Source organism: Hyaena hyaena, unplaced genomic scaffold (assembly GCF_003009895.1).
Source record: "Hyaena hyaena isolate Hyena2069 unplaced genomic scaffold, ASM300989v1 scaffold_79, whole genome shotgun sequence".
In the NCBI taxonomy this organism is placed as follows: domain Eukaryota; kingdom Metazoa; phylum Chordata; class Mammalia; order Carnivora; family Hyaenidae; genus Hyaena; species Hyaena hyaena.
In genome coordinates this window covers 530,851-546,973 of record NW_024080711.1, presented here as the reverse complement: position 1 = coordinate 546,973, position 16,123 = coordinate 530,851, and the positions used below count along the sequence as shown (strand labels likewise).

General features: G+C 38.0%; 1 protein-coding gene across 1 annotated transcript in view; it reads left to right on the top strand.

The window, feature by feature from the left end:
• The window catches only part of ANKRD46 (ankyrin repeat domain 46), a 40,514-nt gene extending 24,676 nt beyond the window's left edge, over nt 1-15,838 (top strand). Inside the window, exons 2-5 of the mRNA XM_039233854.1 lie at nt 4,863-4,971; nt 7,371-7,708; nt 8,565-8,723; nt 13,826-15,838. Of these exons, the coding sequence (XP_039089785.1) occupies nt 7,398-7,708; nt 8,565-8,723; nt 13,826-14,042 (687 nt within the window). The 5' untranslated portion in view covers nt 4,863-4,971; nt 7,371-7,397 and the 3' untranslated portion in view covers nt 14,043-15,838. The remainder of the gene's footprint in view (nt 1-4,862; nt 4,972-7,370; nt 7,709-8,564; nt 8,724-13,825) is intronic.
• Nucleotides 15,839-16,123: the final 285 nt, after the last annotated feature.

The window sequence follows — 16,123 nt, the reverse complement described above, 5'->3', positions numbered from 1 at the left end:
TAGTTGGTAGGATTATGGGTAATTTTTATTTTCTTCTCTTTGCCCATATGTATATTTTTTTAAAATTTACAATAAAATGTAGAATTAGTCATAAGAAAAAATGTTACCTTAAAATCTTGTTAAGATGTACTTAATTGAATGTATAATCCACAAGGAATTATTGGATTCTCCCAAATCCAGATTTCAAAAAAAATGTGCCAGGCACTCTGTAATCTGCAAGGATACATAGACAGATCAGATCCATTTCTTGCATTCTAGAGATGAGTTCTGGCAGGAGTTTTTGCAAACAGTTGTGAACAAACAACTGAGCTTTGTATGAACCATTTTCTCCTGATTTTCTTAATTGTGTAGAGGTGGCATGGCCTCTCAAAGATACTGCAGACTAAATTTGAAGCCCACTCTGCCACTTCCAGCAGTGTAGCCTTAGACTCATTAACCTCTCTGAGCCTTGGAAATTATTAAGACCGTGCTATTAGAGAAATAGAGCTACTGAAGATAAGCAGACAAGAAATACATTATTAATGTTTTGGAAAGGAATTTAATTTTTGTTAAAATTTTTACTTGGGCAGAGCTAGATTTTTAGATATGGCCCTTTTTCCTTGCCCACTATCTGTGGATCTGTGCAGCACTTGGGTTTTAAGAACAGTCATTCTAAAGTGCTAGCAGTTTGGATTTAATGACTCCATTGGAAGTTCTTATTTTATGGTTCTTTGAGGTTATTTTTATATTTTAAAACAACTGTATCCTTTTCAAAGGTTAAGAATAACCACATGAGGTATAGAGAATCCAGATTTGGGTTTCCATTTACTGTATATTGCTCAGTTTTAGTACTTCTGTATTACATTAGAAAATGTAGGCAGTCAGATCTGAAAATGCGTCTCTCCAGGTATGCCATTTTCCCCACACATTTTGCTGAAGTGTCTACTGCTTTGATCTCTGATCAAAGTTGCTGTGTAAGCATAATGTCAGTCCATTTGAACAGGAATGTAGCACTTAGTCTTGCCTTTTCCCAGTGGCCTTTCAAAATGAAAAATAAATCAATACATTATGTATGGTTGGTACTATTGGATAGAGAAGACCAAGTTAAAGTTAGATTTAATAAGTATATATTAAAATACAACAGATTTTCTCCATTAGTTCTTAACCATTATCTAAAAGTTCTGGAGATGTGATCCGATATTAACAGAAGAAAAATATAAAAGACAAAGATTATTAACTAGAACTTTTCATCAAGTCAGTGACTCACATGCTTCCACTAAAACCTTATTGTTTTGTTATTTGGATTGAGCCTAGCGCTGTGTGGTGCCAGGAGCTCTTATTACTGACATCTAGGTGACTGCTTCATCCCAAAGATGAGTGGCTCTAGCCTCGTGGAGTCTCTTAGGCGGTGCCGCAGAGCATGGAGTTAGGGTTTTAAATGTTAGGTTGTGCCAGCCCTTCAAGATTTACCCCCAGAGACCTGCTTTTCATAATCCCAGGGAATTAGCCTCTGAACCAGCCAGTGCCTCTCATGGACATTGTCCCTTAGGAACCAGGCTATGGTGAACAACTAGAGGATTTGGGGGGGCTTGACTGTTCCCACTATTGACTATTCCTGTGAATTTTCCTCTGCCAGGAATCAGTTCTCTTTTCCTCTTTGGAGGTCTTAACTCCCCACTAGAGGTCACCCTGTTGCTGGGCAATGCTCTGTTACCAGGGGCTCAGTGTTCAAGGCTCCATGCAGGCTCTCTTCAGTACAGTAGAGAACTGTCTCCCCAGAGCTGTGCCTGTCCTAGGGAGGAGAGTAACTATTATCTTTTGAGTGCTTAAGTCATACAACTAGTAAGTAACTAAACCAGAGTCCAAACCTAGGCAGTCTAGGTTCAGATAACATTCTGGGTGAAGAAGCCAAGTTCTTTTAACAGCCTCTGACAGGAGAAAACTGCCTCTAGAGTACTGTACACTCCTAACAGTAGTCCCCCAGGAAAGCCAGAACTGTATCTTGTCTTTCTCCCTCCTGCTTTTCCTACCTCGAAAAGAAACCTTCACTATGCACGGCTTTTATATTCATTCACAGGGGAATAGACTCAGCCCTCTGTGACTCTTGAAAGATACTAGTTCCCTGTTCATACTCACACATTAGTGTTGCTAACTCTGCTTGTGGAATGATTCTTAGTACACACTGCCTTTGGTAAATACTAGGACACTTGTGAATGCTTGGTCCAACAAACTCTTCCATAAATAACCTCTTAACTGGCCTGGTTGCCAGAGCCATCCAGACAGATGATCCCAAAGAAGACCTTACATTCTTTTTGTTGGTTTTGTATTTGATTTTGGGGTTTTTTGTTTTGTTTTGTTTTTGCAGAGGAACAATAGGTACCTTCAGACTCAACTGTCTTTTGACCAAAATCTTTAAGCTTCCATACCAGCAATTGCAGTGCTGGCCATTTATCCTAGAGAAATGAAGACTTAGGTTCACATAAAAACATGTATCTGAATGTTTTAGAAGCTTTAACGTAACTCCAAACTGGAGACAACCAGATGTCCTTTGAAAGGTGAATGGCTAAACAAGCTGTGGCCCACCCATACCCTGATATGGGTGGGCCACACTACTTTTCCATACTACTCAGATATGGAAAAGAATCATACTAGTGCTATGAATCTTCAGAGAATTAGGTTGAGTGAAAAAAAAAACCAACCCCAAAAGGTTACATACTGTATGGTTCCATTTATATAACATTCTTGAAATGACAGAATTATAGAAGTGGAAGACAGGATAGTGGTTTCCAGGGGATGAAGAGGGTGGGGGTGGGAGGGAAATAGGTGTGGCTGTAAAAGGGCAATATGAGAGAGCTTTGTGGTGATGGAAATGTTCCATATCTTGACTGTCAATGTCAATATCCCAACCCAGTTGTGATATTATACTGTAGTTTTGTGAGATATCAGCATCAGGGGAAACTGGGTAAAAGTATACAGGATCTCTTGGTATTATTTCCTACAGCTTCATCTACAATTATCTCAAAAAGTTTAATTAAAAAAAATCTTTAGTCCTCTTCACCCCTTGAATGATAGTTAATAGCTGTTCTCAATTTTATTCACTTTTATAACTTCTGGAGAAGCAATTAATAGAGTCCTACTTATTAAGGTCTAATTGGGGTCCTACACATTTTCTCGGCAAGTTTCAAGTGTAATTAGGTCTGATGCATTTGTATGATATTAACTTTGAAATCACATAAATAAATCTGTAATTTGATCAAATGTACTTTCTTATGGGGCTTGTCATCAAAAGAAAATGGCAGAAGCATGATCTTTCCTGTGAATTTAAAAGAACTTTCTTGTGGATTTATTTTGAAGTTTTTATTTAAATTCCAGGTAGTTAATATACAGTGTAGTATTAGTTTCAGGTGTACAGTATAGTGATTCAACACTTGCATGCAACCCTTGGTGCTCCTCACAAGTGCATTCCTTAATCCCCATCACCTATTTCACCCACCCCACCCCCCACTACCCTTCTAGTAACCATCACTTTAGTAACTTTCTTGTGAATTCAATGGATCATTTGAGGGGTATCTATATAATCTGTAATTTTATCTCCAGATGAGAAGCAACGTTTCTCCTTTTCATAATGTGAACCCTACTATCTTCAGAATAACACCTGCACCATTTTAACTTTAAAAATCACATATTAGAGATAGGCTCTAGTCTTGAAGATTCAACCCCTGGTGGTCACAATAAGAAAGTAAAGATAAACACTGTGGGTAAACTCGGAACTTTGTTAAAGCAAATTGATTAAGTGTCTCAGTAATATGAAGTTTGTCTAAATTGGTGCATATTAATTTGTTGGTCCTCGTCTTCCAGACTAGCACTGATAACCCTTATGATGCAACCTGACTTTTGTATTTAAATGGAGCTTCAAAAATACCATTAATTATTCCCATGTAAGTTTATTTAAAGGGATTTGATAATAGTGAGCATGAATGACCTGTAAAAGCTTAACCTGAATTTTAGCCTGAGCTACACATTTGAGATTTTGTCTTTATATCCTACCACTTAGCGGAGTATCTTCCATATTTGGGCATATAGTACATGTTTAATGAATTAATACTGATATTTTGTGGACATCCTGCCTGTACATGACGTTACTTCCACTGTGCCTCAAGAGCAGAGTACAGTGGGGCAGACAAGGTACTCGAGATGTCCCCGAGTGCAGAGGGGAAACCTGAGTGGCTCCCAGCAAGAACATGAAGGAAGGGCAGCAGCACGTTTCAGAAGGAGCAGAATCTGGTGTACGGCAAAGATTGCAGATAGATTTGAGCCAATTTTTCTTTCACATTGAACAGTGAAAGGGGCAGGGGGACAATCTCATGGGAGACTTAAGTACCAACATTCAGGATGGATTAGAAATATTTTTCCTTAAATGTATCCTGTTTGGTTTAAATATAAGTATTGGTTGTTTTTACTCCCTGCACCCCGCCCCCCATGCAAATAGCATTTTATTTCTGAAAATGCTTTTGTGGGCTGCTCTGAGATCTAGCCACCATTTATAATGTGAAAAAATGCATTCTGAATTACAGTGACTTAGACTGAATTTTCAGAGCCCAGTTTGTCTTCTACTGATGGCACATAATTTGATTCTTTTTCTTATCTTTCTTATCTTTCTGACCATGCTTTCTTGTTTGTGGGTAACAGAGCCACTCCTTAATAAGCCCTTCAGTTCTCCCTTTCCATTACTTTATTAATTGTTATTTTTTTACCAGCCTCACAAATCAATGCCTTATCCCTAGATTTTCATAGGCCCCACTAGTTTCTCTGTATTTGATAGAACAGCTAGACTTTTCTTCATATCACACCCTTGTTATAACTAAATTTTCTATTTACTGTAGATCCTTGCCAACCCATTTCTGGATATTCTGTTGAACCTTCTTAAGAATTCAGAGAAACTGCTTGGTGACCACTGGGAAAAAAAAAAAAAGATCTAATCTTAAGGCTTACGTGAGTATTTTTCTGCTGTCGACTTCCTCATAATATGTGAAAGCTTTGATGCCTTGCTTTATGGCAGATTCAGTTATGTGATCAAGATGAAAAATGTTATCTCTCATTGGCCTTATTAAATCTGGGGGCAAAGTTAGTTTCTCAAGGACACAAAGAAACTCACAAAACATACCACACTTATTCTCACTTAAAAAATAAACAAAAAAGCCTTTTTTTTAAAAAAACTGAGCCAACATTCAAAAGAATCCCAAGTCTTTAAACCACAAGAATTTGTACTGTGTTTGAACCAGAAATACCAAGTAGCTTGTTTTTCATTATCTATTCTTACAGAATTTAACCAAAACACATTATCTCTTGAAAAGCACTTGATATGTGGTATTTTACTTTTTAAAAATCTTCAGATAGCTTTTCCTTTTTTATGATATAATCCAGTGAATGCTATAGGGAAAAATAAGGAGTTTACCATTCAAAGAGAATTCTTGACTATTTTAATGAGTAATTTCTTCTCAACAGGTTACTTTCTTTAAAAAGTGTTATAGTGTCAGAATCTGAAGTTTATTTTATCTTGATCTCTGTAATTCTTAATCATAAGCAGATTTTCTGCTTATTTAGAGTTATCCTTAACAACTGCTTCTTACCTTATATATGTAGTAGGTCATTAAGTTGAGCTAATGCTGCTTTCTCTGTCCTTCTCCTATGGGCTCCCTTCTCTCTGCCACTGCCTTAGATTGGCTGTCATCATTTATTCCCTAGATTTCAACAGTGACCAGCTGATTCAGCTCCCTGTCTCCAACCTTGAATCTAGCCTCCAATCTAGCCTCTCCCTGTTGCCAACAGAGTAATCTTTCTGAAAGACTGATATCATGAGACCATGCCATTTCCTTGGATTGAAACCCTTCAGTGAATCCTTATTGAAATTCAGTATAATAACCCTTACTATAGAGTCATGAGGAAGATTAAACAAAATTCACTGTGAATGCTGGGTGCGATGCCTGGCTTGGAGCAGGTCCTTGGTGTGTATTCATGTTTCCCCTTTGCACAGGGAATCCATGGAGGCAGCAGAGTTCTAGTGGAAAGTAGCCCACGTCTAGAGGGACAGAGGCTCTGCTGGGACACCAGGCTAATAGTAGGAGGGGCCAAGAATCTCACCAAACTCTGTAGCCGTGCTTTCCTGAATCCTCTTCTGTAGACAGAAGCCAAGATTGGTCTAACATCCATTTCCATCCTTGTTCCAGAAAGACTTTGTCTGATAAATTACAAGGCAACCCTGTCTGTGACTCAGCTTTTGTAACCGTGGAGTGAGGGAGTCATCTCTATAAAGACATTGGTTTTAAAGACTGTGTTTGTGCCTTTGTGTTTTCTTCTTTGGGTTTGTTTTTTCTTCAGTTTCTTAGTAAAATTTCTTTTATTAGGCTTTAACTTTTTCTTAAAGCAACCAAGAGGGGGTCAGGTAGACACACACACACACACACACACACGCAAACACACACACACACACACACACACACACACATACACACACACACACACACACCAAGATACTGCTGGGGCAGAGAAGTATCAGTGAAAGAGGTGTGGACACACTGGTGAAGCTGGTAAAGCTGAATGGACACAGTTGGCATTGCTGCCTTTGCCCTGCCTCTATTCGCACACAGACCTGTTTTTCTTCCTCTCTCAATCTTTAGGGCAATGGGAGTTTGGCAAAATCAGATATTTAGATAACCACAGAACAGAGCCGAATAGGATCAATACTGTAAGAAAAATGGTCTGAATTGATTCCATGATATTCCAATTTTTAAATTCAGTTTATTGCTCTTCCTAGCTTTTCTCTTTCTATGAAAATGGAGGTTTGTGCTATAGACACAACAGTTAGCAGTTCCTTCTTGAACATGAATTAAGTTATTTCATTGTTTTTTTGGTGCTGATTTAACTTTTGAGCAGACAGTTTTGTGTACCATATGGAATATCTCAATTATGATTAAGAGGCAGATATGTGAAAGAGGATATTTTGTTTTAAATAAGAAATCTCTGTCAGCAGTAGCGTATGTTTAAAGTTTAAGGATAATGTTGTATATGTCTTCTGACAATGCAATGAACCTAAACATAAGCAATTATATCTTGCTTAACTTTAAAAATCTCTCTTAATTTTTTTATATAATGAAAAGCAAACTGGAACTTTATAATAATTTAATTCCAGTTTTGATTGAGTGGATACGAAGAAAAGACATTTTAATGGAAAATAAAATATAATTGACAACTTTGTTGTTGTTTCTGTTTGGTGAGATAATTTATTAGAGGCAGGAGGCCAAGAAGAATAAGAAATAGTACTTTTCTAAATGACTTCATTGTCTTGATTTAGTTTGGCTTTCCTGAATCTCATGCACCTCATTTCATTACAGGCATATTCTGTCCACCACATCAGAATAATGTCCTACGTTTTTGTAAATGATTCGTCTCAAACTAATGTGCCCTTGCTACAAGCCTGTATTGATGGAGACTTTAACTATTCCAAGCGGCTTTTGGAAAGTGGCTTTGACCCAAATATTCGTGATAGCAGGGGCAGAACAGGCCTTCACCTCGCAGCAGCCAGAGGGAATGTAGACATCTGCCAGCTGTTGCATAAATTTGGTGCTGATCTTCTGGCCACAGATTATCAAGGAAACACAGCTCTTCATCTCTGTGGCCATGTGGACACTATTCAATTCTTAGTTTCCAATGGGCTCAAAATTGATATTTGGTAAGTTCTCTGTGGTTTTGAAGCCTAGTCATTTCTTTCCATTAGGCTGTCAACCGGTGGTCCAATCTCAGTCTGTTGATTCTGCTTTCTCATTGATCAGCTGTAGTGACAAGTTCAAAAAGGCATTGAGGGCAAGGTAATCTTGTTAGGGGAGTGAGGAAACAAGAGGCTGACTTCTGGATTTATGCAGAAGCAGTGCAGGCTTTTCTATGAAAATAGTGGTGAGGTGCTGCTACCAATTAATGGTGTATTGTCAGACAAGGGAAAAAGAAGAAAAGGACTGACATTTGTTGAAAATCTGTTATGGACTGGACACTATGTTTACATAACATTAGCTCATTTAATTCCTAGAATGAATAGCTCTTGAGGTGGGTGTTATCCTCATTTTACAGATGAAGTAATTGAGACAAGAAGAGTGTAAACAAAGACAGAGGTCACACAGCTGACTTTGAACCTTATTTGGTTGCCTTAGACTTTTATTTGTTTTTAATTCTTAGACTTTATTTTAATGTTTTGTTGTGTTTTTTGTTGTTGTTTTTTTGCCATAAAATGTAAGTCAGATAAGAGTGAATCTAGAATCTGGAACTTTCCAATTAATTTCTAAGAAGAAGCTCTCTTTTTCATTTATTTATTCTCATTTATTCACTTTTACCTATATATTCTTTTTTCTTTTTCCTTATAAGAAAAAAAATAGATTAACTCAAAATTCAAGTTCTAGTTCAACCATTGGTTCTGCGCTGCGCTTTAATTTTGAGTTAATTCAGCCTGTGCCTCATCACTGAGATAGACCCAAATGGGTACTAACAACACAGTCCAGCCGTTATGATGACCTCTTCATATGTATGAACTTTTCTAGCAATCATCAAGGTGCTACACCCTTAGTTCTGGCAAAGCGCAGAGGAGTGAATAAAGATGTCATCCGGTTGCTGGAATCTTTGGAAGAACAAGAGGTAAAAGGATTTAACAGAGGAGCTCACTCAAAACTGGAGACCATGCAGACAGCTGAGAGTGAAAGGTACCTACAATATAATTTTTTAAGGGGCAAGTCACTTTAAGTCTTTAGATCTTTTATGACAACTTTGTGAGCTTTCTATTTATTTGCTTTCAAGTACAGAGCTTTGATACTTTCTTTGAACTTTATATAGGTCCGTATGGCTCCAGATTACAATTGAGAAGCTATTAACAGAAAGTACTACGTGCCCACATGCATGTAATGTTCTGTTAGATCCATGCAAGGAAGCCCGTGGTATTAGTGCTATAAGAGAGAAGAGGTAGTTAAGAGCTGCGTATGAGGGAGGAAAGCAAAGAGTTTGAGAATTTTAAGCGCAGGTCACAAACAAAATGGAACTCAGAAAAGGGGGAGAAAGATAAGGCTCAAAATTTGGACAATATTAGAAAAGACCAAAAAGGCCCTTTCAGAGGCAAGAAAGTGGAGTGCTGAGGTAAAGCAAAAACAGGAGGAGGGAAATTAAGATTTAACACACAGTTCTGTAATAGAAAAATGAAGGTAATTCTCCCATGAGTTGGAACAAATGAAATTTGGGCTTGTGTAAGTAACTGAGGCTAAGATGTAGTGATTGACGTGTCTTCAGTGTCTCATCATTTCTCATGTAGAAGCAGTGTACAGTACAGTTCAGGGAGCTCCAAAAAGGTGACAGATCTTTTCTCCTGGCCATACTGTCAACAGGTAAAGTCAGTAGCCCAGACTGAGTTGTACTAGCATGGGGTTTGGTTGACTGCCATGGAGTTTCAGCCATCCAGATATTACAGGGTAGGAAGGATGATGAGCCTACTGTCATCTCCTCCCCAAATTTTCAAAAGAATATATTTCAAGGGCTCTCATCAGCTATTGACCCAGTAGCTTGACTGATCAGGACTTGGAAATAGGATAATATAGTCTACATGGACTGTTGGGGTCATCGCTTCTCTGAGTTCTAATTGAATTGTCTCTATTTTTTATAGTTGACCCTTAATTTGATTCCTTTGTACCTGCGGTTGCTTTCCTTCCTCTTCCTGTGCTGGCTGGTGTACTCTTTTGGAGCCATTAATTCCACCCTCAAGCTTAGGACTATTTAGATACTTTCAAGAACTTACTACTGTTCAGAGAAATTAGAGCTTTGCTTCTAGAACAGTGCATGCTGCTCATGAGTTATCACTGGATGCTGACAAATAAATAAAATAAGCAAGAAGTCCAAGATACATTGAGGTACCTTGGCAAGCCCTTTTCTCACAGCTTTGTACCCCTGATTGACAGAATGCCATAAGCAACACAATAACATTGAGTTATCTATTATTTGCTAATATGCTCTTCCAAGATAACTTGAAATTTATTTTCATAAATACTTTAAGCTTCTTTGCCATGAAAAATGCCCAAGAATATGTTTCTGTTTGTTATATTTGGGGGACCTTCCTTGCTATATTTTGTTAATAGCCAGTTTCTTGGCATCTCCTTATTAGAAGTATAAGGATTTTGTTTTGCCTCAGTTGTGATTACTTATTAACTAAGTCGTACATGTAATTAATCATTTGAGTGGCTCAGTATGAAATATTTACTCCTGCTTTTTTTCACTTACCTGCCATTTTCTTTAGCATAAGGGTTTGTATTATTTATAGCAGTATGTAAAGCCAGTTCTTTAAAAATTGAGTTATTTTTTAATGTTAAGTTTTTAGAGAGAGAGCGAGCATGCATGTGCAAGCAGGGAAGGGGCAGAGAGAGGGAGAGAGAGAAAGTTCCAAGCAGACTCTGTATTGTCAGTGTGGAGCTTGTCTTGGGACTCAATCCTATGAACTGTGAGTTCATGACCTGAGCCAAAATTAAGAGTAGGCTGCCTAACTGAATGAACCACAGTGCCCCCAAAGATTGAATTGTTTTTATTATTTTAAAAAAATGTTTATTTTTGAAAGAAAGGGCACAAGCAGGGGAGGGGCAGAGAAAGAGGGAGACACAGAATCCAAAACAGGCTCTAGGCTCTGAGCTGTCACCACAGAGCCCGACGCGGGGCTCGAACCCACAAACCGTGAGATTATGATCTGAGCCAAAGTCAGACGGACACTCTACCAACTGAGCCACCCAGGTGCTCCCAAAGATTGAATTATTAATATTTGTACTACCTACTTGCCCTGTCTTATTCCTGCCCCCCCAGTATCATGGTAGACATGTGGTGATTTAAGCGTAAATTAAAAAACTTAAAGGCAACATCGTTGGTCATTAAAGAAATGCAGAGCAAAGCCACAGTGAGTTACCACTTCATACCCAGTAGGATGGCTATGATCAAAAAGATGGAATGAGAGCAAGTATTGGCAAGGATGTGGGGAAACTGGAACCCTCATACATTGCCGGTGGGAATGTAGAGTAGCTGCTTTGGAAAACAGCCTGGCAGTTCTGAGAAAGTCACACTGAGTTACCACATGGCCCAACAATTCCACTTTAGGTTTATACCCAAGAAAATGGAAAACATACAGTCACACAAAAACCTGTACATGAATGTTTATAAATGTTAGTTATAATAGTCCAAAGGTGGAAACCACCTAAAAGTCCATCAGCTGATAAGTGGATAAACAAAATGTCATCTGTGAATCTAGTGGAATATTCCACCATAAAAAGGAATGAAATACTGATATTGCTACAACATGAATGAGCTTTAAAGCCATGTTGCATGAAAGAAGCTGGTTAAAAAAGACCTATAGTATATAGTTCCATTTATGATGAAATGTCCAGAATCAGCAAATAGAAAGTAGATTGGTGGCTGCCAGGATCTGGTGGAAGGGGCAATGGGAGGTGACTGCTAGGGGGTACAGAGTTTATTAGGTGATAAAAATGTTCTGAAATCAGTGGAGATGGTTGTACAACTTTGTGAGTATACTAAAAACCACTGAATTTTGTGATACGTGAATTATACCAGTAGAAAAAGGGAATCAAGCTTAATGGAATTGGCTAGCACATGACATTGTGGCAAAGCTGTGTGATGATTAGTAGAACGTAAAGCAAGTTTTGAATGTACTTAGCATTTTCCATTACCCTGAGGATTCTCTGAGACATAGCATAACTGAAGGGCCTATAAATCAAGATGATGAAAAATCTTTTCCCACTCCCCCATATATTGTAAGTTTAATGTAGTTATTTTTTAATTTGTGAGTATGGGATGACAAAGACATGTCACATGTACAAAAAAAAATTACGTGCACACATGCAGTAGAAAACATTTCAGTGGGCAAGGTCACTATAGAAAATTCTGATTGGCAGAGTTTCATGAGCTCCTAGAGAATCCCCAACTGAATTCTCATTTTATATCTAATATCTTTGAGTATGAGATTATGTTAACTTGGAATAGTCAATAAATTTTGCATAAGCCAAAATTAACCTCTCCCGAACTTCTTTATCTGTTTATGGTATTATGCATTTAAACCTTCTCAAAGTTCCAATCTTATTTTTTGAATTTGGTTTTCTTAAATTTTTGTATTCTTGTAGACTCCCACTGAAAATGTCTTATTTAGAAAATAAACATATTTTAATATATAAAGAAGAAAAGCTTGGATGTCAGGCAGACTGGCCAATTAGGAAGTCAGCTACCTGTGATTCTAGAGACCTCTAAAACTAGTAAATGCTGAAGGACCTCTGATTAAGTGTCAAGAAGTTTAAAGTAAAATTGTAAGTTAGATAAGAATGCCAGTTTTTGCATGATGAGCCAGACTGTTTCCATTATTCCATACCCAGATAGTTGGAAGAATATGAAGGGAAGGGGTTGAGGATGCATAGTAAATAACCTTTTATGAGCAATACATAGCTGGTACATATGATTATGCTCATTGTGGCTTTAATCTAAATGATACCCTGTTATTGGGCCTGTGTGTTGTGACATAGTTGTGGTCGCTAATCCCTTAGAGCTATGAATTCATCACAGTGTGGCCTTCCAAATACCAAAGTCAGATATCCTATTTTCTACTTACAGTAGGGGTCATATTTCTCATTGATAGAGCTCTGAAAACCAGAATCAAGAATCCATGCTTCTTTGTTTAGGTTTTTTCAGGTTTATTTATTTTGAGAGAGAGCACGTGCCCATGCCCAGGGAGGGGCAGGGAGAGGGAGAGGGAGAGAATCCCAAGCAGGCTCCACACAGTCCATGCAGAGCCCCATGTCCCGAACTGTGAGATCATGACCTGAGCTGAAAGCAAGAGTCAGACACTGAGCCACCCAGGCACCCAAAGAACCAATGTTTTTATGACACTTGTACTACTGTATTTTCAATTAGATTCAGCCTTTATGCAGAAGTGAAATAAACTTATTTTGTATTACTGTACCAGATAGAACTACAACCAGTAGGAGGAAGCTATTAAGAAGAATTCCTAATGACTAGGCCTGTTCAAATGTACAACAGACTGAGCTAAGTGTCCGTTTTTAGAGTATTACAGTTAAAAGAAGAGAGTTCTTCATTGGTCAGTTAATTGAACTAAATTAATGAAAATTTCCTTTTAACCCTAAGATAAACACAGTATATATAAAATGCCTTTTTAGATTTACCCATCTTTGCTTATTTTCATTAACATAAATTCTCAAGTTATGAATCTTTGTTTTGAATTCTTCTAAATTTAAAGTAACCAAAATTTGGTTACTTATCTACTATGAGTTTGAAACAACTCATTTTACGTATTTCAAGACTTCTGCTTGGGGGCACCCAGGTGGCTCAGTCAGTTAAGCATCTCTTGATTTTGACTCAGGTCATGACAGTGACAGTGTGGAGCCTTCTTGAGATTCTCTGTCTCCCTCTGTCTCTGCCCCTCTCCCCCCTTTCTCTCTCAAAAAATAAAATAAACATAAAAAGAATAGACTTCTGCTTAGGACCTTTTCATTAGAAAAGGATTTTTAACTCCGACTCTGCTGGATACTAAACCAAGAAACATCGTCATTGCAGCTTAATTTACAGTCGAGGGTAGACTGTCCAGATACGTGCAGATATGTACACAAGGACGTGAAAGTGTGAGAGTAGGCATATGTCAGTTTTCTCCTTAACAGTGTCATGTCCTGTCTTTTCTAAGTAGCACGGTTACTGTTGTATGTCTCTGAAATGGGTGGAATGTGTTATTCATGCCCCTTTCCCTTTCTCTTTGCTCCTTTCACAGTGCCATGGAAAGCCATTCCCTCCTCAACCCCAACCTGCAGCAAGGGGAAGGAGTCCTGTCCAGCTTCCGAACCACATGGCAAGAGTTTGTCGAAGATCTGGGCTTTTGGAGGGTGTTGCTCTTGATCTTTGTCATTGCTCTGCTGTCTCTTGGCATTGCCTACTACGTGAGCGGGGTGCTCCCCTTCGTGGAGAACCAGCCGGAATTGGTGCATTAAAGGAACACATGGGGATGAGGCCAGTGCCCCGTGTTTGTTCTGAGTGTCTCGTAAGTTTTCTCTTAGTGCAAGGCAGTGGGGGGCTGTACATTTTTTCGTTGTGCATTTTTAGATATTGTAATCCTTTTTGAACGTGTTCATTTGAACTAACCACATACCGTAGTCAAGTATACTTCATCCTAAAGCTACCTCTGACTCAGCCCGACTTGTTAGGAAAGCCTTCACATAGCCTTGTTTGGTAAAAACGTGGAGGTGACTGAAGAATGAAAGATAAAGGAAGAGACTAGGGAGTCCTTGCGACAGAAACCTTACCCTAATATGGGACCAACTAACATGAGGTGTTCAAAACAAAAAGGGTTTTCTTATATGATTGCTTTTTGGTAGCTGGTTGGTTTTGGTTTTGTTTATTTTTGCAAGAGCCCCTTTTTTTCTTTTTCTTTTCATTTTCTGGGGATAGGGGAGAGAATGAAAGGTTAAGCTTAAAACTTGAAGTGCGTTTTTCACATAACAAATCAGTATTGCAGGAATCTGTTTGGTTTATTTTAATATTTTTGAGTCTAGTTACAAACCAAACAGAACTTTTGAAAATGAGCTATATTTTCTTCGAAAATGATCGATTTGATCTTATATTTATTTGTTTATAGGGTAACTTTGGTTTCTTTTTTGTAAACTGCTTTGCTTATTGTTAATATCTGTGAAAAAGAGAACTTGTGTTCATTTTGTTCACTTTCCAGTTTCCCCTACTACTTACTTCAAAGGTCTCCTGTTCATCAGAATTATAGTCCGAAAACACTTTTCCTACTGAACAATTAGCAGGGAAAGAGAACTCTGACACGTGTCACCGTCACTGTAACTCTATAGTGTTATTATTGTTAAAAACGTAGCTCTGCAAGCTAGCTGTGTCATCACAGCGGTGTTATAGTTCATGATCATTTCATTCTGCACGCAGTCCTGTCTAGAGGCCCTGTGAGAACTGTCCTAACAGTCCGATCCACGTCAGTAGTTCTCTGACGTGGAACGGAGGGAGCGTTTCCAAGTTGACGGTGGCCGCACTATTGTACCAGGTGCCGTAAACCCTGTATGAGTGGAAATATGTAAATTGTAATCTGGTCCTCAAACTGCATTGCAGCTTTCAGCAGTATGTCTGAAGGCCCCTTTTGTTAATGATCCTGTTCTGTATAAATCATATTCTTGAGTTTTTAACAAGTGTATGAAGAGTTGCTAATTACTCATTGAGTATAGTCAGAAAATTGTAGTGAAAGAACTAGTGGTTTTATTTTTTAGAACAAAGGCATCTAAGCTACTGCTAATTGAATTGTTGCTAGAAGTAGAAATTATAGTTTAGGATTGGTATTTCTGTGATTCTTGTTGCTTCTTGATATTTTCCCTTGTATTTATATATGTAGGATTGAGGCATTTTTCTTTCATGTGGCTTTATCCTCTCTTAAAGAGCTGTTTAAAAAATTCCTGATTTAACAGACTGCTTCAGGATCAGCTCACAGAGTCTTGTTTTTAGGGTAGAAACAATAAATCATACTTGGTAAAAACAGCAAAAAAAAAAAAAAGCTGACTTTAGAATGGAGAACACTAGAACTCAAAATCAAAGTCTATTCAGAACAAAAATTTTGGAATTTGCTTTATGTTTGTAAATCTAAATAGATCTGCAGAATTGGTTAACATATATGTAAAGATACTGCATTTTTTAAAGATTCTAAGTGCTGATTTCTTTGTATTTTAATCTCTGCATTCAGCATTCAGTAATACTACCAATAAATGCATTTCTAGTCTCTTAGTCACACCCCGTTTTCTTAGTGTGTCATTGTCATCTTTTAACTTAGGGCTCTTTCTAATAGGTTGCAATTGCCTGTTTAAAAAAAAAGTTTTTTTTCAAACCTGAGGTAATAGGTCTATTGAGTTTCACATATGTTTGCCTTGTTAATGCTCTGAAACTAATTTGGGTGAATTGCTTGTTGGTTTAAAAATGATAATAACTAGGGTGCCTGGGTGGCTCAGTCGGTTGAACATTCTACTCTTTGTGATCGTAGTTTGAGCCCTGCATCAGGCTCTACACTGGCAGCACA